We start from the raw sequence: 19979 nt of genomic DNA on the forward strand, positions 1-19979 counted from the left end.
CTTGCTGCTGTCCACCGCTTTCCCCCATCCAGTCTGTCCCAGGCTGCTCATTACCCACACAGTCAGCCACCACCGTGCATCTTGTCAGTGCTACAAGTCTTGACATTGAGTCCAAAGATACATGGTTATCTTTGTTTTACAGCTGGGGAGCCAGACCGGTGAAGTAACTTATCTCAGGCCACACAGCAAATAAATAGCAAATTCAGAATTAGAAGTAAATACTGTCAGACTCCCAACCTTTTGCTAAGGTTGCCAATTTTGGTTGTACTTATTCCTGGAGGTTTCATCACATGACACAGACACCAGGATAACCCTACCTTTTGCTCAGTGCTTCAGTCCACACTGCCTTCACAAAAACACCGAGGAGTCCGGTGGCACCTTAAAGACTAACAGCTTTATTTGGGCATAAGCTTTCATGGGTAAAATACCCACTTCTTCAGATGCAATGGTGACATCCTGCCTTCACAAGTAAACGATACACTGTTTTCCCCCGTGAGTAAGACGCTTCTTTCTGCACATCACATCTTGACTTTGACCTTCTGCTCACTGTGTGTGCACAGATCTCTCATTGGGAGTTTTGACTCCCTAAACAAATGCAAAATATTGGAGACAAGATCTGCCATGCAGCCAGGAGTGGAGATTTTAGCCCATAATCAGGCTTAATAGAATTCAAATTTAATTTTTTACATAATTTCAGTGGTTAATATCAATTTTTATTTTTTATTTTTATCTATTCAAATTTTCTTAGTTGTGAGAAATTAAGGGAGGGATCAGACAGTAATTGTTTAATGACAGTAGACTTTCAGATTCAAAAAGTAACGATTTACAACCATTAACACAAAAAATTGTGAACATCACACGTCAAGCTATACAGAGTAAATATCCTTAAACTGTAATAAGCTGTCAAGCAGCATATTTCTTACTTTGCCTATTTATAAATTACAGTTATGATTAAAATATTTTTCATCAGTTTGTGTGTGAAAAGTAAAATCGACATTTACCGATAAAAATCTAATGCATCCACAATTACCCATAATTAGCTGTCAGTCTTGATGCACGTCTGTCTGGGTGTTGTTTTTCATGCCTTTCCATTCCTGGAATACAGAAATCGTTTTTTGTGTGTATGCCATGAAATATGGCAGCAGGATTCAACCTAAGTATTCTGTATGTGCTCCGAACGGCTGTTACTTTACAAATTTTGTATGTAGTATAGTTGTAGCAGTGTCAGTCCCAGGATATTAGAGAGACAGGACCTGAAGAAGAGCCCTGAGTGGCTTGAAAGCTTGTCTCTCTCACCAACAAAAGTTGGTTCAATAAAAGACATTACCTCACCCACCTTGTGTCTATACTTTACAAGTGTGTCAGACTCAGAGGACTTGTAGGATCTTACTCTGTGAAGCCGCACATGTATGGCATATATGTGCGGCTTCACAGAGTAAGATCCTACAACACCCATCTTGGATTCCCTTAGTTAAGAAGCTGAGTTTTCATAAGGGTTTGTATATATCTTTTAATTTATGCATAAACAGAAATTGATATAAATCATGAGCATCTATTAGCTTATACCAAATTTTCCTTAAAAGCAAATTTTTATAGACAGCAGCAGAAGAGAGACAATCTGGTAGACTTTCCATAACTAAATATGCTATCAAATTTTATGCAAAATATAATTTAAAAAAATTGGATACATTCTAGCTGATGCTCTATCATGATATTATTGAAGTGGTAGCAATTAATTTATAGCTGAGACAGGCAGAGAGTCTGAGGTTTTTTTTCCCTTTTCTCTTTAGATTTGTAAGTCAATCCCCTTTTACAGTTCTCATGCACACTGAAGCAGCTTCATTTTTCCTCCTAGTTAATCACATGCTGTTAAATACTGTCTCAGCCTCAAGAGTGTTCAAATAATAAGCCCAAGCTAGTTTTGAAGATAGATAGCAATAATCAGAATGACATTTATTTCTAGTTTAGATTCTTTGAAAAGATTCCCAGAGGTGACATTAGAAGTGAAGTTGTGAGTGTCCTCTGTGGATGATCTTATTCTCAAGGGGGTGGGAAGGAGAACCTGGAAAAAAATTGGAAATAATATAGGGGGAAAAAAACCCACAATTGTATTTTCTCCCCTTTTAGCTTTAATCAGGTTCTGTGGATACAGCAGTATATTAAGTTCACTTCTGTTTTATGTTGTAGAAGTGACAACAGTAACGGTAGCCAATGTGGGTGCCTCTGCAGACAATGTCTTCACCACATCGGTGGCAAATGCTGCATCTATATCTGGACATGTGCTGGTAAGTTAAGGGTTTTTTTGTTTTGTTTTAATTCCTTTAGAATGTTGTGGGCCCTATGTTGATAATGCCCTATGTAATATCTCAGGATAAGTACAACTCTGATGTACAGACTGTTAAGATCAAAGGAGGACTCTTCATTGCAATATGCAGGAATTTAGCCACATAACCAGCAATAAAGTTAAGAGTTACACAGCTAGCTCACTCTGAATATGTCCTCCCATGTAGCCCTGGTGAACTGAAGCATATAGCCTTGGATTCACTGTTCTGAAGCCAGAATTTGGTTGACTTGAAAGCACACATCCCCATCTTAGCTATTCCCATGCTGATTAGAGTTGTAGGGGTCCAGAGTGAAGAATCTGAGAGGCATACAAATATCTGAGGTTTTAATTATATTAATGAAAACTCTTTATTTTTTTGTAGTCTGGCAGAACAGCTCTTCAAATTGGGGACAGCTTGAATACAGAAAAAGCCACTCTGATAGTGGTTCACACAGATGGCAGCATTGTAGAAACCACAGGGCTGAAGGGGCCCTCTGCACCTCTCACACCAGGTATAACACAATCCTGCTCTGTTTTTTAAGTGTCACTCAGACGGGTTAGCCCTATATTTCCTATTTCTGTATTTAGAACTAGAAACGGTCTCGTGTAACTCTTTGAAATCAAAAGCCAAGTCCTTCTTGGGAGTAGAGGAAGATTATTTTCTCCCCATTTCTTCTATATTTCTTTCACTCATTTTTTGAGTTTGCTTTCGCAAGCACACTCAAGAAAATCTCGCCTTTTCTTTATTTTTCTCATGTTCACTTGTCTCTGCATTCCACCCAGGAAGATGAATTTTTCATTGTAACTATTGATATTGAAAAGGATGGCAACATTGATAAGTTCCGTCTCCTAGTTCTGGACTCATTTATATTTTAAACTTTGCAAATGGTCATGAATCCACCAAGACCTTCTGTTGACATTTGAATGTCAAGATAGCACTGTTTCTTTGTTTCTAAAGATTATTTCTTAATTCAACTGTGCGCACTGGCAGCTGCAGTCTTCTTTCTGTGCACAAGGTGGCGCAACAGCTCTTTAACATTGAAAGTCACATTTCCTAGAAACGGGATATGGAAAATACATAATATATCCATCCTCCCATAGCCATTGCAGTTTTAAATGACTCAGATAAGAACGGCCACACTGGGTCAGACCAATGGTCCATCTAGCCCAGTATCCTGTCTTCCAACAGTGGCTAATGCCAGGTGTTTCAGAGGGAATGGAACAGAACAGGTAATCATCAAGTGATCCATCCCCTGTCGCCCATTCCCAGCTTCTGGCAAACAGAGGCTACGGACACCATCCCTGCCCATCCTGGCTAATAGACATTGATGGACCTATCCTCCTTGAACTTATCTAGTTTTTTTTTTTTTAACCCTGTTGGTGTCTTGGCCTTCACAACATCCTCTGAAAAGAGTGCCACAGGTTGACTGTGTTGTGTGTGAAGTAATGGGAGTTTCATCATTTTCCCAGGAGACTATTTCACTGTCCATTTGAACTCGTTAAGATACATTTCCTAATGCACACATACAAAGTGGGAAATGACTGCCTAGGAAGTAGTACTGCAGAAAGGGATCTGGGGCTCACAGTGGATCACAAGCTAAATATGAGTCAACAGTGTAACGCTGTTCAAAAACAGCAAACAATATTCTAGGATGTTTCAGAAGGAATGTTGTAAGCCAGACATGTGAAGAAATTCTTCCGCTCTACACTGTGTTGATTAGGCCTCAGCTGGAGTATTGTGTCCAGTTCTGGGTGCCACATTTCAGAAAAGAACAAACTGGAGAAAGTCCAGAAGAGAGCAACAAAATGATGAAAGGTCGGGAAAACATGACCTATGAGAGAAGACTGAAAAAATTGGGTTTGTTTAATCTGGAAAAGAGAAGAGTGATGGGAAACGTAACAGCTTTCAAACACATAAAAGGTTGTTACAAGGAGGAGGGTCAAAAATTGTTCTCATTAACCTCTGAAAATAGAACAAGAAGCAAAGGACTTAAATTGCAGCAAGGGTGGTTTAGGCTGGACATCAGGAAAGACTTTCTAGCTGTCAGGGTGATTAAGCACTGGAACAAATTGCCTAGGGAGGCTGTGGAATCTCCGGTATTGGAGGTTTTTAAGAACAGATTAGACAAACACCTGCTAGGAATGGTCTAGTTATTAAGTAGCCCTGTCTTGAGTGCAGGGGACTGGACTAGATAATCTGTTGCGGCCCCTTCCAGTCCTACACTTCTGTGATTCTACAATTTAGCCTTCTTTATTTTCTTTCTGTTTTATAATGTTATACCCAGGGGCGGCTCCAGGTCCCAGCACGCCAAGCGCGTGCTTGGGGCGGCATGCCGCGCGGGGCGCTCTGCCAGTCGCCGGGAGGGCGGCAGGCAGGCAGCCTTTGGCGGCGTGCCTGCGGGAGGTCCACCGAAGCCGCGGGACCAGCGGACCCTCCGCAGGCACGCCTGCGGGAGGTCCACCGGAGCCGCGGGACCAGCGACCGGCAGAGCGCCCCCCGCGGCATGCCGCCGTGCTTGGGGCGGCGAAATGTCTAGAGCCGCCCCTGGTTATACCTAACCAGGGCTCCTAGAAGCACCTTAAACAATCTCATTGGTCTGAAAGATGCTGTTAACATACCCTCAATTAAATTATGTCATTTAGTATGATTCTGTGCTCATTATGGACAGTCACGAGCTGTCTGAATTAATTGCATTACAGTCTGGGTGTCACAGATATTAAAAATCCAACGCTGTTTGGTGGGCATTTAGTATATTTCATCTTTCTTTTCTTAACCCAAAGGTTCTCAGTCTCCTCCCACTCCCTTAACACCTGGTCAAGAAAAAAATGGCACAAAGTATAACTGGGACCCATCAGTGTATGACAGTGAACTCCCTGTGCGATGCCGGAATATCAGCGGAATCCTGTATAAAAACAGGCTTGGTTCAGGTAAAAAGGCCCTTCCTGCCTTCCACAAGAGAGGGATGGCGACTCGTACATCTTTGTTTGGTGTGTGCTTGTTTTAATTGTGCTGCTCTTACAAACCTGTTATGAAGGGAAGGGAGAATTTCCAAGCCAGTCTTCTTTTGGATATTGCTCTTCTTGGGTGCTTTGGCCTCTTGCTATCCCACTCTTTTCCTTTGGAGAGTAGGAAGCCTGACTCCCACACGGATTCTTTGGTTGTGTCAGAAGCTGAACCTTGACACAACCACAAGCAGCATAGAGGCACTGGAGCTGTCTGCCTGCAGATTCAGGCATCCATGGCTGCTCTTTTGTTCACATATGGAAGCTTTTCTTCACAACCATAAAGGCTAGAAACTTAAAAATAAAAGTAAAGGAGAGCACTACTTCTGGAGAAGTTGATGGCATTTGCCTGGGAAAGCTTTGTACGTGCCACAGAGGAGTGCATTCTTCCAGCTTGGATCTAGGTGCTAATGAGACTAGGATATGGAGCAGCCTAAGCACACACAAACGAACAGGAGGTGGTAAGCACTGGTTAATACAACCAAGGTCTTAAATGAGTACAATTATTCTGATAGGGTGGGAACTACTAGACTAGTGTGCCAGATATTTACCGGTACATGCTATGGATTAACTGCTTCATCACCTGGTGGTTTCAGTGCTTACATCTTCAGAAAAGTGAAAAAGTTATTCTTAACCACCAGATGCCTTCTCTTGTCTTGTTTCAGGAGGCCGGGGCCGATGTATTAAGCAAGGGGAGAACTGGTACAGCCCCACTGAGTTTGAAGCCATGGCAGGAAGAGCCAGCAGCAAAGATTGGAAAAGAAGCATCCGTTATGCAGGGAGGCCACTGCAGTGCCTTATTCATGTAAGATCAAGCCTGTGCTTGTCTCTGCTCCAGGGGAAGGGATGGTAGTGTCTGACTCTCCAACGTCCTGGCCAAATGCTTGTGTTCTGTCAAAGGGATGAGTCGTGGGGTGTGGAGAACACTAACCTAATCACAGGAGTATTAAAGGGAAATGATGTTACAACAGGGCACTTCATTAACAGTGATTTGGTTTTGCTGAGAACCAAGGGGTAGAACCCCTAGCCAGGTTCCCAAGTTAAGTCAGTCCAAATGTTTGTTAAGCTCAAAAAGAGTTTATTCCAGTTAGAAGCTACCATGGGATAAGTTCCAGCAGTGAACTTCATGTGGCAGAAATGGGGAAATGATAGCCTTAAAGGCTCCCCACCTGCATTACCTCCTTCTAATTCTATAATCGGACCTCTTTTACTGTTGTTTGGCTGGGAACAAGTGGTTCCCTTGCTTCTTACTAGGTTACTCCAGATATTTTACATCCCATAGTGTTAGAAGGGAGGCCCATTCTTTATGGGTATTCTTATTAAACAGACAATTGGGCAGAGGTCCTTTATACTATTCTAAACACATTCACCTGCCCTTTGTCTTTGCTTTTGGAGTTGTTCTTCCCTTGGTATACTCCCCAGCATTCCCTTTGTTTCTGAAGAGTTGTCCTTTTTACTGCTATCCAGGGTCTTCAGGGACTGGACAGATTCTCAGGAGAGGCCTGAATCATTTGCTAGAGTATGTTCATGCTTTGGGTGGTTTGTGACTCTTTTAATGCTGTCCTGGTAACTTCCCAATTTCAGGATGGGATTTTAAATCCTCATGCTGCCTCATGCACTTGTGCTGCCTGCTGTGATGACATGACCTTGGTGAGTTGCAAGTTTATAGCTACTAATTTGAAAACGTTCAGTATTGGCTTGATGTTCTAGTGATAATCAGTCACATGGCCATCAGCGTTTAAGTCATCAGCAACCTGAGACAGGAAGGGGCTGGGAGTGTTGTGGATGCAGTGTGCTTTGTTCATGGCTAGAGTAAGGAAAGGGGTAATGAAATCCCTCTGTTTGAAGTTCAGAGCTGCTCCTTAGATAATGATGGTAAGATGCTGGAGCGAGCATTTTGTGTGAAATGAGTGAGTAACATAATGGGGGTGGGAAGGCAGAGATTTTGTTGGTACAAGTGGGTAGCTGGTTTTGGGGATATGCTCTTTGCTGAGACTGATGATATCTTAGCCTTCAATTTTGACCATCTTTAGTGCTGACTATGGAGTGACACCACCAGCTGTATTGAAAGGTTTGAGCTCAATAATACCTTAAATATTGTGCATCTTAACTGTTCTCTTTGGCCTGGAGAGAAGAAGCAAATATCTCTGCTGTAGTCTTAATTGGCACTTTGACAAAATGCAGCAGCAGGAGAGCCCAATGGTTTATTAGTTCTGTGTTCCTCAGGAAGAGCTGCTACATATAAAACAGTATGCTCCCAGCTGTGTCTGGAGAGTTAGAGCAAACATGATCAAGTTGAAAAAGGACAAAGAGTCTTATTAAGAAAGCTCCTATAATAACTGCTCATTTCTCTTTCTCTCAGAGTGGCCCAGTGCGATTGTTTGTCCCTTATAAAAGGCGAAAAAAAGAAAACGAATTGCCTACAACTCCAGTGAAAAAGGACTCTCCCAAAAACATCACCCTGCTTCCTGCTACAGCTGCTACCACTTGTAAGTTCCCTTCTGGAATAGACCTGCCAGTTCTTTATTAGAGGAGCATTGTCATGATCAATAAATCATATTTTGTCTTTTTTGCTCGATTTCCATATTAGTGACATCCTAGAGAATCCAAACGGAAAGGCTTTAATAAATTTGATTGTTAGTTTAGTTTTGGTATGTCATTTTGATTGGACAGTGAAACTAGACTGGTCTGATTAGTCAGTTTCATTTCTTAGTTCTTGTGCATGAGTACAGTGTTGCAATAGATGAGTTGCAAACGCAGTAGAAAAATGTTCAGTCTGTTTGTAGGAAAATATTTTTTTAAGAATCTTGAAAACCTTTTGTGTTTGCTAAAACTTGGGTTGTATTTTTTTCTTGCTGCATGGGAAACCTGGATTTCCATTCCTTCCTTGTCTTTTGGTCCAGTGGGCTATCAAAAGCTTTGGAGCCCTGGCCTCGTTCCGTAGAGGTTAGAGGTAGATTTTCCAGAACTAGGTGCCTAACACCTGTTGATTTGACTTTCAGTGGGAGTTAAGCAATAGTACTTTGAAAATTTACCCTTTTGTGCTCTTCAGGAGACTCGGGTTCCGTTCCTTATGCTGGTCTTTTGCTTTTCAAGAGCAGGCAGGGTCTGTATTATCAGCCTCACACTGTTTCTTGAGACATACTAAAAGAATCTAAGCTGCTGGAATGGTCTCTGATCTGGAAGTTTTTAGTGAGAACTGCTGTATAGGCCATCTTCACCTTCAAACAGGTTTCTCAGAATATATTAAACTTAAATCCTATCTAGATACCATGTAATCTTTCTGTATTTTGTTTCTCACTGTTTTTGATTACCAAGATACTTGTGTGAAAACAAAGGTTCACTTTTATAAACAGTCTGCTTCCATTTCCTGATACCTTCAATTATGTCATAGTTCTGTGTTTGTGACTTTCCGGTCTCTTTCTTGTAGTGAAGTCTCAGTATTTGGATTGCAATATTACTGAATGAGTTGGGCAGGAAGAGACATTCCCGTATTGTCTGAAAGAAAATTTTTATTAGCCAAGAAAAATAGCTGTCAACAATACTGAGGAAGAAAATATAGACCATAGCAGTATATGGCAATGAAGTGGAAGTTTGGTTGAAATGTAAAGCAGTTCCATTTTAAGGAAAGAGGTCCAGAATTTGGGTTGACTTGGTCTCTTGCAGAATCCTGCAGACTTCAGTCTCATGATCAAAGCCTTGTGCTCAGGGGGTTCAGAAATTGGTTTTTGCTGAACAGTTTTGTTTTAAAAACACAATTGAACACAGTTCTCTGGCTCTCTGACATGCTCAAATGAGCTTCTGAAATAAAGATGAACCTATGTGAATGTTGCTAGTTGTAGTCACCATCTTGTAACCGGTCCTTGCAAGAAAGAGTATCTGCAGCCATTTCTCAAACTTGTTGTGTGTGTGTTCTTGTGAAAAGATCTATCTGAACATACAATAGGCACAGGAGTGAGTCCAAGATGGCAGGTGGGTTCCTTTCCTTGGGCTTGATTAGGGGAGTTTAAAAAGATAGGTTTGTTTTAAGATCTTTCTAAACACCTTAGTCCACTGTCTTTGGAATTTTGGTATGGAAGGATTTTGTGGCTTTAGCATTGCATATTGTTCGTTGTTCCTTTTAAGGGAAATACGGTAATATTAGTCCAAAGAACCAAAGCATAGTGGAAGTATATTGAGGCGAGTCTAGTTTCTCAGACCAGTAATAGCTGCTCTCACTAAAGTTTCCATGAATTAGAGATCTGCCTTGTTGGATTTCCTAGCCCTGTTGCTTTATTTTCAGTTGGCTTCTGTGTTGCGGCATCACTTGTGTAGTGATTTGAAACGATTGTAATGCAATAGGAATAAAACTGTGCAGGACTGATCTGGGCACCACACTTCAGAGATTAAAATGAGCCACAACTCTGGGAAGCTGATGTGTGCACAATGAATTCAGAAGCCAAAATGAGATTTTTGTTTCCATTTACCATTCTGTGCGATGGAGGTGTTATCCAAATATTGATAACACAGGTCAATTACTGATCTGTGAATTCTGTGACTTAGGATGATTCAGAACAGGGAGATCAACAGCTAAACAACCAAGGCTTCAGAGTTGAGCACTAATTATGAAAGTGCTTCTGCTATTTCCAGTCACCGTGACTCCTTCAGGACAGATCACTACTTCTGGTGCTCTGACCTTCGACCGTGCATCAACTGTGGAGGCCACAGCTATCATCTCAGAAAGTCCATCCCAGGGTGATGTATTCGCTGGCGCCACTGGTAAGTCCTCAAAACACACATGCAGTTTACAGTAGTGATGTGTGTGGGGTTCTGAACTCCCATTGCCAAAAGAGGAAGGGCTTTGAAAGCAGCTGTGAGACTTTTCTTCAAGGGCTTAACCATAGGGTATAGAATAGATCATTAATTCTCTTTTCCTCAAAATGACAACGTCAGTTTGAAATCTTGTCAATTTCATAAAATAAGTCAAAAATACTGCGTCCTCCTTGGTAATTTTTGTGTTTTTTACAGACACATCTTCCACTTTTGTTTTCCTCTTCCCCTTTTACTCTGAAAAAACAACCCCCCAAAAGGGAAAACTGTCTGTGCAATGAAACTGACTGGATGAAAAATGCTCTCTCATCTCCAAAGTAAACTGAAAAAATTGAAATATTTTCCCCCTACTCTTTCAATGATAATTTAAGTATTACTTGAAGGCCTGCACAGTGGAAGGTAAAACAGTGTAATGAATTAATAGCTCATCTGGCCATTCAAATAGTTCTGAAGAAGGAACAAATACCAATGTTAAAAACATACCCAACAATAGCATAGTGTCTCTTGCTTTACAGTTTGGATTAAATAAAGTCCAAGTTATGTGTATCCTGCTTTTTTTTTTAAGTCTTCTGTCTATGTGTTTTTTGTAAAACCTAAGGCGTTTTTTGCCTTCTTCTGCAGCATGGGGTATGGGTCGCTTGCAGTATTCTCTGGGTATATCTCAATCATTTCCCTGCAATTTCAGAGGCCTTGGGCACGGGTACAGCTCGGTCCCTCCTATACTCTGTGTGTGTGTGTGTGTGTCACATAATAGTCTAGTATCCTGTAATACAGTAGTTTTAGTCTCATTTCAGTTGTTGGGTTTAGTGTGCGGGTGCTGTACAGTGTAGAAGCAGCAAAGAATCCTGTGGCACCTTATAGACTAACAGACGTTTTGCAGCATGAGCTTTCGTGGGTGAATACCCACTTCTTTGGATGCAAGTAGTGGAAATTTCCAGGGGCAGGTTTATATAGGCAAGCAAGAAGCAAGCTAGAGATAACGAAGTTAGTTCAATCAGGGAGGATGAGGCCCTGTTCTAGCAGTTGAGTGAAAACCAAGGGAGGAGAAACTGGTTCTGTAGTTGGCAAGCCATTCACAGTCTTTGTTTAATCCTGAGCTGTTCACAGTGTAGGTGGCCTGTGATATACAGGTCAGGCTAGATGATCTGGTGGTCCCTTCTGGTCTTAAACTCTGTGCCTCTAGCCCAGTGGCTCTCAACGGTTCCAGACTACTGTACCCCTGTCAGGAGTCTGATTTGTCTTGCATACCCCCAAGTTTCACCTCACTTAAAAAGTTCTTGCTTACAAAATCAGATATAAAAATACAAAAGTGTCAGCATTTTACTGAAAAACTGCTGACTTCCTCATTTTACCATAGAATTCTAAAATAAATCAATTGGAATATAAATATTGTACTTACATTTCAGTGTATAGTTTATACTGCTGTACATACAAGTCATTGTCTGTATGAAATTTTAGTTTGTACTGACTTCGCTAGTGCTTTTTCTGTAGCCTGTTGTAAAACTAGGCAAATATCTAGATGAGTTGATGTATCCCCTGGAAGACCTCTGCGTGCCCCAAGAGGTACATGTACCCCTGGTTGAGAACCACTGCTCTAACCTATGCACACTACCACCACTACATACAAAAGAAATACAGTCTGAAGGCAACTTCAGTGGAACTAAAGTTTTATTTGTATTAACCTTGCAATGTGTAGAATAGTGACACTGAAATGTAGTTACCATACTATGGGCAAACTTCTGAAAGGGCCTCAGCCACCCTCAGAATATCTCCTGAAGTCTTATGTGTCCACTTTTTGTGCAAACAGTTTTTTGCATGGCCAAGTTTTGGTGGGTGCAAAACTGGTATGAGACATTTACTTTAAGATATAACGATATGGTGATAGAACTTGGTGAGATAATGTTTGAGGGGCAGTGTGGTATGGTGGAGAGGGCACTGGAATGGGACGCACAAGACCTGTGTCACTCCTGCTGGCCTGCTGTGTGACCTTGGGCAAGTCATTTTACTGCTCTGTGCCTCAGTTCCCCCACCTGTAAAATGGAGCTACAGTTACTAACCTCCTTTTGTAGAGTGCTGTGAGGTTTAATGATGACAAGTGCTATATGAGAGTGTATTATATAAGTGTATTATTTAAAGCATTTGGAAAATGAAAAATATGGCTGCATATTGTTGCTGTTATAAGAGTTATTTATTCCAAAGTGATTATTAGCTACTAGACTTTAACTTGTTATGTACAGTGTTCTGTACAACAGTTCTTTTCATATAACAGCCTTCATATGAAGCCCCACCAAATATTTTTTCCAGAGAGAGGTAGGCTAATGAACTGTTATGCAGTGCAGTGGCTTTCAGATAGTTGGAGAGGAAACACTGTGCACAGAGGGAGTAGAACATAAGATAATGCAATCTGCTAGGAGAGATGTGAGTTTTGAGCTAGATTATGTATTTGGGCTTTATTAACTTTCTCTCCTGTAGTTTAATACAGGCTTTTGCCTTCTATGCAACGTTGAGGTGCACAACATAAAAAGAGAAGGGAATGAGGAGAATAGGATATTCTGAATCACTCTAGTACAGTGGTTCTCAGCCCGCTGCTTGCGCCCCAATCAGCACACAGCTGTAGCCCATGTGATGTCAGGGCCATACAGTCCACATAACACACACAAAGCTGCATATGCGGCCCACAGTGGTAAATAGATTGAGAACCACTGCTCTAGTATATAGCAAACCTATTTAAGGTGTGGTGTGAAAGATTTCAGAACCTTGCAGTTCAGCTCCATGCTCGCTTACCATGGCATAGTGTCTAGAACACAAAACGGGCAGCCAGGAGACCTGGGTTCTAGTGTCAGCCCCGCCTTAGAATTACTGTGTGACCTTGGGCAAGTCCTGAACATCTGTACTGTGCCATCTTTGAGAATCATAAAACCTTTATCAAGCATTTTGGAATCTTTGGATGATTTTGACAATATAGAAGTAAGTTTGGAGGGGAAGGGTGATAGTCTTTGTAGAAACCTTACAAAATGAAAGAGGAGACTCACATGGAGTAACAGTGGATGGACTCTTTGTCTGGCAACAATGTGAAATCATCATAGGCAGCAAGTTATATGGGCCTGTGGTGCCCAGGCTCCACCAATGTTTCGGCTTAAATTTTCATAGGACAGACTGGGGCAACCGCCCTCGGCCCCGCGCTTTGGGGAGCTCTGTGCTTCAGGGGGACACGGGGTCCAGGGCGGCCTGGGGGGTTAGCGGGGTCCTTGCATCGGCAGCAGCAAGTGACCCAACCCGCCCTGCTCCGCTCCGCCTTGACTCTTCCTGCTCCTGCTCCTGCTCCGCCCCCTCCCTGCCACCATTCCACCTCTTTCCCCCAAGCCCTCGTCCCGCCTCTTTCCTGCTTCCACCCCCTCCCCCAAGCGATGCCAGGAGCCAGCAGGGCAGGTTGGGGCCGGGTCGCTCACTGCTGCCGGTGCCAGACTGCCCGCTAACCCACCAGGCTGCCCTGGACCCCTCATCTCCCCAAAGCGCGGGGCCCCGCAAAGTGGACAGGATGGCTCTGCTTGGACCTGTTCTGGGCACCACCAAAATCATACAAATCTGGCGCCCATGCAAATCACATCACTGTTTCCAGAAGCATTCATAATGCTTACAGTTACCACAGATTTTGGAAACCACGTCAATCTAAATACAAAAAATGTCAAAGCAATGTATAACCAGTACTTTATGGATTTATAATACCGTTTCTTCTTCCAATAGTTCAAGATACTACTGTCCAGCAACCTTGCCGTGTCAGTCATCCAGAACCTCACTATCCAAGTTATCAGGACAATTGTCAGATTTCACCTTTTCCAGAAGCTGCACTGCCAACTTCCCATCCCAAAATAGGTAAGTTTTGTCTCTCTAAAATAAAACACAATTTGCAGTACCTGGGCTCACCCCATAACCTGAACTTCTTCCTTAGCTAATGATCGTACAAAGAAGTAAATTTACTCCTCTGTTCCTTAGCTGGACTAAGGTTAAGAATGGGAGAGGGCAGAAATCTGTTCTTTGTAAAACTTCTTCCTTGAAACCTTAAGAACCTTTTTTTTTTGTTTGTATCACACAGGCTTACATTAAAATCCCACTTCCTAAATCTGATAGAGGTTTCCTTTAGCACCTTTTCACAGAGCTGTGTTTTGATGTTGTCAGCCAGGAGCTTTGCTGATTTTGACTAATAAAGTCCTATATTTGAGGTACTCTTTCCCACTCTCCAAATACAAATTCACATGCAGCTGACTCTAAAATTCCCATTCCTTTCTGTGGATCAGCAGGTTTTCCGTCACCTTCATGGGAGGTTTTTCTTTTTTTTCCCCAAGGTATAATCTTATGATTCCATGCCCCCAAATCAATTATCCATCCCTTGAGACTATGAGATGTATCATCCCAGAATGATATTTGTGGTTTAGCAGGTTCCGCTGCAGATCAGGGATTTGTTCTGCTGAGGACAAAGCTGCAGAAGGCAAATCATGTTATGTTGAGAAGATGAGAATAAAGGTGCCAGATGTAAATCAGGCATTTAGTGACTTAACAAAGTTGAGGATAAGGTGGTTTGCTTTTTTATCTATTTTGCTGTATATTTTTTTTCTGTAGGATTAATACATTTATCTCAGAAAGTTTAAATGATAACTGCATTAGTTGGAATGTGCAGTCTTGCCAAAGTTGTGTGTATGTACTTCCTGGTTTGGAAAGAGATGTAACCTTTGTTGGTATCTTACTGTGTATTGTGGGAGTTTTGGGGAGAACCGGTGGAGTTCTGCAGCAAATGCTACAAAGCTCTTTCCACATGACAACTGTGTTGTGTTAGATTGTCTGTCTCCCCGGTCAGAGTTCAAAAATAGTTTTGTAAAAACTTATTGTGCAGCTCTCTTTTTAACTGTTTTGGTTTCCTTAACTGGGCTTGAAAATTGTAGTGTGGGCAGAACGTTAGAATCAAACTTTAAAAAGAGAGCACAGTAGATTTTCCCTCAAAAAAAAAAAGCACACACCTAAACTTGAGTTTTGCAGGCATAACAGGTGCATGCCCCTGCTCTGCCTCTTCTGAAAATCTAACCTTTAATGTCAGAGACAGACAATATGGGGGAGGTAATATCTTTTATTGGACCAACTTCTATTGGTGAGAGAGAGAGAAGCGTTCGAGCTTACATAAATACCTAAAGAAGAGCTCTGTGTAAACTCAAAAGCTTGTACCTCACTCACCTTGTTTCTACTATCCTGGTACTGACAGGGCTATAACAATATAGCGCCCTTTCATGTCCTCTTTGTTGAAAGAGGCACCCCAAAAAATCCTACATAACTGATAAATAGGTGTTTTTGAAAGTGATAGATTGGGACACTGCTTTCAATTCCATTGATGTTCACTGAACTGGGATTGCTTTCCATTGGGAGAAAGGAAAACAACAGTATTATTGCCTTAAGAATAGGCCTTGTCCCTCCTAAATGTAGAATAGTTTATGTTTATTGCTCAGTGAAACTATGCTGTGCCTTCTGACTTCTAAGACGAAAAACACTGGCCCAGATCATTCCCTCTGCATTGAGTATGACCCTTTAGGATCCCCCTCCCGGCTCCCTGGAATTGTGGGAGTCATGCTGCTAGGGTTTGCTTTAGCTGCAGTGACCACACCAAAAACTTCATATAGACTCGGGGATGTATTATTTTTCACTTGATTCTCCAAGTCTGGGCAGTGGACAAAGTGCATCTGCTGTCCCCTCCCATTCCTCTGGTCAGTCTGTCTCCATTCCGTTTCCCAGCATCAATCACAGAATGCACAGCGAGGCCTTTGCAGACTCTGGAATTGTAGGTGAGACATGTTGGAGACAGAGCAGAGGTAGCTGACCCTCTCCTTCCACATGGAAGGAGAGCGGTGCTTGTATGAAGGATTCCTTCTAAAGGAATGGGGAGTATTTCCTTGTTTTCCTCACAAGCTATCTTCTACACCAAAACAGCAGTTGTAAAACAGGGATTTGATTCAGTAAAACTTGACATACAGTCAACCTGTCAAGAAAAGCTCAACCTGTCAAAAGCAAACTGGGAGTTACACAGATTGGTAACTGTGATGCACTTAGTGCCTTTTAACCAGTCCCTCAGGAATGACAACTGACAGGTTTTGTGATATATCTGAAGACTGGGGAAGGTGTTTACTGGATTTGAAAGAGGAGGAGCAATTTCAAAAACATTGCAACTATGCAGATTGGGAGCAGCATACGTTTTCTAGGTATAAAGTCTGAATTCTTGGCTGATAACCTTTTATTTTCCCAAAATGTGTATTCTCTAGTGTACTCAGTGCAATGTAATGCGTAAATACCAGGGTCGTTCCATACAGCACTAATGACCCAATGCCAGCATAGCAATGATATTTTAGTGGATGTAAGATAAGATCTGAATATGACTGACTTGTGCCATTTATATATTTGTTTTCTGAAGTCAATGTAATTATAGTATTTTGTACAGAAAAAAAAATTATTTTCTACTAATTAGTTCCAAAAATTAGCACAAATCTTATGAACTGCAATGTTTTGTCTTACTAGTTCCAATAATCAGTTCAGAAGAGTTCTGGTAAAGTAGATAACCAAAGTATGGATTCTTGTGATATCTATCAAGAAACTTGACCAGTCTTTGTTCAAACAGAATTACACTGTATTAGCAAAACAACTTTCCATCTATACTGCTTAAAAGTATCTGTCTGAAAGAATGGCAAAAAAAATTGTGATCCGAACATATCCCTCCTTCACAATGTTTATGCCTGTTGAATTCCCGTTCTCATTGCTGGGAGAGATCTTGGTTTGAAAATAATTGAACATGTAGATCCTGATTGTACCGACAAGTAAGGTGGCATCTTACAGAGGTTGTGTCCCCTACACTTTGGTGGAAATTTTTCTAATATATTAATTTAGGGTGGCTTATCATTAATAGGTATTGTGGAAAAGCTGTGTACATGGTGGGATTTCAAGAAAGAGCTTAGTCGCTAAATGTTGGCAAAACGCTTTATGCTCACAGAGCTGGTGCCTATTGAAATTAAGGGGAGATATGCTGCTGTTGTTTATATGTATTGCAGTAGCACCTAGAGGCCCCAGCTGAGACCAGGCTTCAGTGGGAGCGGGCCCATAGGGTCCATAGAGCCATTCTGCATAAGAATTGGTAAGGAGTATATTGATCACTGGAATGCAGATTTCCATTGGAATAAGTGGTTGATATCTTTCACTGAAAGGTGAATTTAAATTTATTGTTTAAAAGTCTGGCCCCTGTCTCAAAGTTCAGCCATTTTTCCTGTAACTGGGAAACATGTAATAGCACTTTGCACTTTTCTATTGTGCCTTTCCTCTGAGTATCTTAAAGCATTTTACAAACAAATAACCCTTACAATACCCTCTGAGCTCGGAAAGTGTCATCATTCAATAGATGTGGAAAACTGGTTAAATGACTTGTCCAGTCACATGACAAATTAGTGGCTGAACCAGGACTAAGAACCCAGAATGCCTGACTCCCACAACCGTGCCCTTCATCCTCCTTCTAACTAGTCTATAGCCTATGGTAGGCTTGGATAGGTGCAATTTAAAACCAAAATTAATAAGCAATTGAAAAATCACATCTAAGCATGCTCAGTGGGTTTCTGAATGCTTTATATAATTATTTGCTGCAAACTTAATGTTGTATTAATGTAACTTTTACATTCAGATATAAGGAGTGGTCTCTAATACTGATCTCTTCCACTTAATCTTACACGTCACTTGTAACAGACAGAAGTTCATGGTGTCCCTTTTAAAACAGCGGTTCCCAAATTGTGGGCCAGCCCCATGGGGGATGGGGAGGGAGCACCACCAACCCTGCTCTGCCCCCAGCCTTGGCCGCAGCTGCTGGCCTCCACCACAGCCTGGCCGCGGCTTCGGCCCCATCCTCGGCCCCTGTCCAAGTCTCCATTCCCGGCCCCAGCTCCAGCCCCCTTACCCCTATCCATGTCCAGTTCCTCCCCACCCTCCTGGCAGTCGTGGAGTGCAGACAGGAGTAAGGGGGGCACTACCCTGAAAAGTTTGGGGGACACTGCTTTAAAATGAAGCTGGACAACAAGCATACAGTAGGCAAGTACTCTGCTCTGGCTGGTTGCTGGATTAGATGTCCTAATGGGCCTTTTGCTTCTCTAATTTCTGAGTCTATGAAGCCATTCAGGAAGGAGTCAAATGGACGTGTATTCATGTGGCATCTAATGAAATGCTGAGGTTATTGACACTGGAGAGCTGAAGGTGAACAGTTTTTAAGCCCTTTTATTAATTCTTTTATCTTCCAAGAAATGGATATGTAAATACAGAAATGAGCCAGGCAGCTTGTATACCAGAAGGAAAAATTAATTTCCTCTTCCCTTTTTAAACCCTCATCAGGCCTTTCTATTTTTTAGTGCTTTTATCAGATAAACTGAAGTACACGTTACAAAGCAAAGATTTGATAAAATAATTACTAGGCCACTCATATTCTTCAATATTTGCTTTCTGTTTTTATAGAAGTCGGGCTTTGGCACAGTGTGATGGCACAGATATTTCAGGACAGGAAGCATGTTTGCAATGCCTGTATTCACTTGTTTTGGAGTTGTGGCCTGTAATACAAGATGTTAATAACAGTATTTTTAAAGTGAAGCTAGGCCTCTGCTGATCGGTTTGTAAGCATGTGAGAATTTTTGTTAACTGCAAAATGATTCCGTTAGATGGCTAACTTGTGTGCATTGGGATAACTTTTTAATATATCTTTCCAGAGAGATTTTGATTCTCTTTAATCCCGAAGTAGCATATGACATTTTACAGCTAAACTTTGCACTACCGGGTGGAACAATGCGATAAATTTCTGCTCTGTCAAAAATAAAATTTAAATCTTTGCTTCTCTTTCAGGGCTTGAGTCTATTGATTAAATATTGGTCTTTTCACAAAGGAAGTCAATGAAGTTTGTAAACATTGACTGGCATTTACCAAGTCTTATGCTAACACTGAGAGAGCACAAATACTTCCTATTAGATAGTGTTATCAAATGTCAAACGGTAGTCCTTATTGTGTAGAAAATCCAACATTGGAAGAAGTTGTTAGCAAACAATCTCTTATGAAAGAGGGCAGGTCTCCTTTCTGTCTCTAAATACAAATAGTACTGTGATTATAGTGTGCAAACATCTGTTTAATTTATTGTCTTAATAAGGGCTTTAGGGCAAAATGTCAGTTATCTGCTTCATGTTCCTACACTTGCAGTGCTACCTGTCAGTAAAGGTCACCAGTCCAACATACTGTATCATACAGTTGGCTGCTTCTGGTTTTCAGGAAGTACTAACCTCATCTAAATTCATGACAAGATTTGTCTTGCTCTTGTTGTTTGTATATCAAGTGATAAATTATGACCTGAAAATTGCTAACTTATTGCATTTATTTAAATCCCTGACTTACTGAATATTCAGTATTCAATGCAGTGAAATCACTTTTCTTGACAAGAACTTCACTAAGCCGAGGTTCACTACAGTCAAAACTGCATTGCACACATTGCTGCGGTGTACTGAAGCAATTGAGGACTTTCAGTTTACTTCAGTACAGCCCCAGTTCAGGAAAGCACATAAACCCATCCCTATTCAGGGCAGCACTTAAGCTTGTGCTTACTTTGAAGTATGTGTTTGGGGCAGAGGTTCTCAAATTTTTTGTACTGGTGACCCCTTTCACACAGCAAGCCTCTGAGTGCGACCCCCTCTAATAAATTAAAAATATTTTAATGCCATTATAAATGCTGGAGGCAAAGCGGGGTTTAGGGTGGAGGCTGACAGCTCGCTACCCCCCATGTAATAACCTTGCAGCCCCCTGT

General features: G+C 41.6%; 1 protein-coding gene across 5 annotated transcripts in view; it reads left to right on the plus strand.

Annotated features, from left to right (window-relative positions):
* The window catches only part of DEAF1 (DEAF1 transcription factor), a 43281-nt gene that overhangs the window by 1598 nt on the left and 21704 nt on the right, over positions 1 to 19979 (plus strand). For 3 of the 5 annotated variants that reach the window (XM_039537479.1, XM_039537475.1, XM_039537476.1), the window contains exons 2-9: positions 2188 to 2285; positions 2706 to 2835; positions 5105 to 5251; positions 5992 to 6131; positions 6911 to 6976; positions 7689 to 7815; positions 9956 to 10084; positions 13880 to 14008. In XM_039537479.1, coding sequence (XP_039393413.1) covers positions 2188 to 2285; positions 2706 to 2835; positions 5105 to 5251; positions 5992 to 6131; positions 6911 to 6976; positions 7689 to 7815; positions 9956 to 10084; positions 13880 to 14008 — 966 coding nt within the window. The remainder of the gene's footprint in view (positions 1 to 2187; positions 2286 to 2705; positions 2836 to 5104; positions 5252 to 5991; positions 6132 to 6910; positions 6977 to 7688; positions 7816 to 9955; positions 10085 to 13879; positions 14009 to 19979) is intronic. The other 2 variants (XM_039537477.1, XM_039537478.1) reach the window with 2 other exon arrangements.

This window comes from Mauremys reevesii, linkage group 4, assembly GCF_016161935.1.
Source record: "Mauremys reevesii isolate NIE-2019 linkage group 4, ASM1616193v1, whole genome shotgun sequence".
In the NCBI taxonomy this organism is placed as follows: Eukaryota; Metazoa; Chordata; order Testudines; family Geoemydidae; genus Mauremys; species Mauremys reevesii.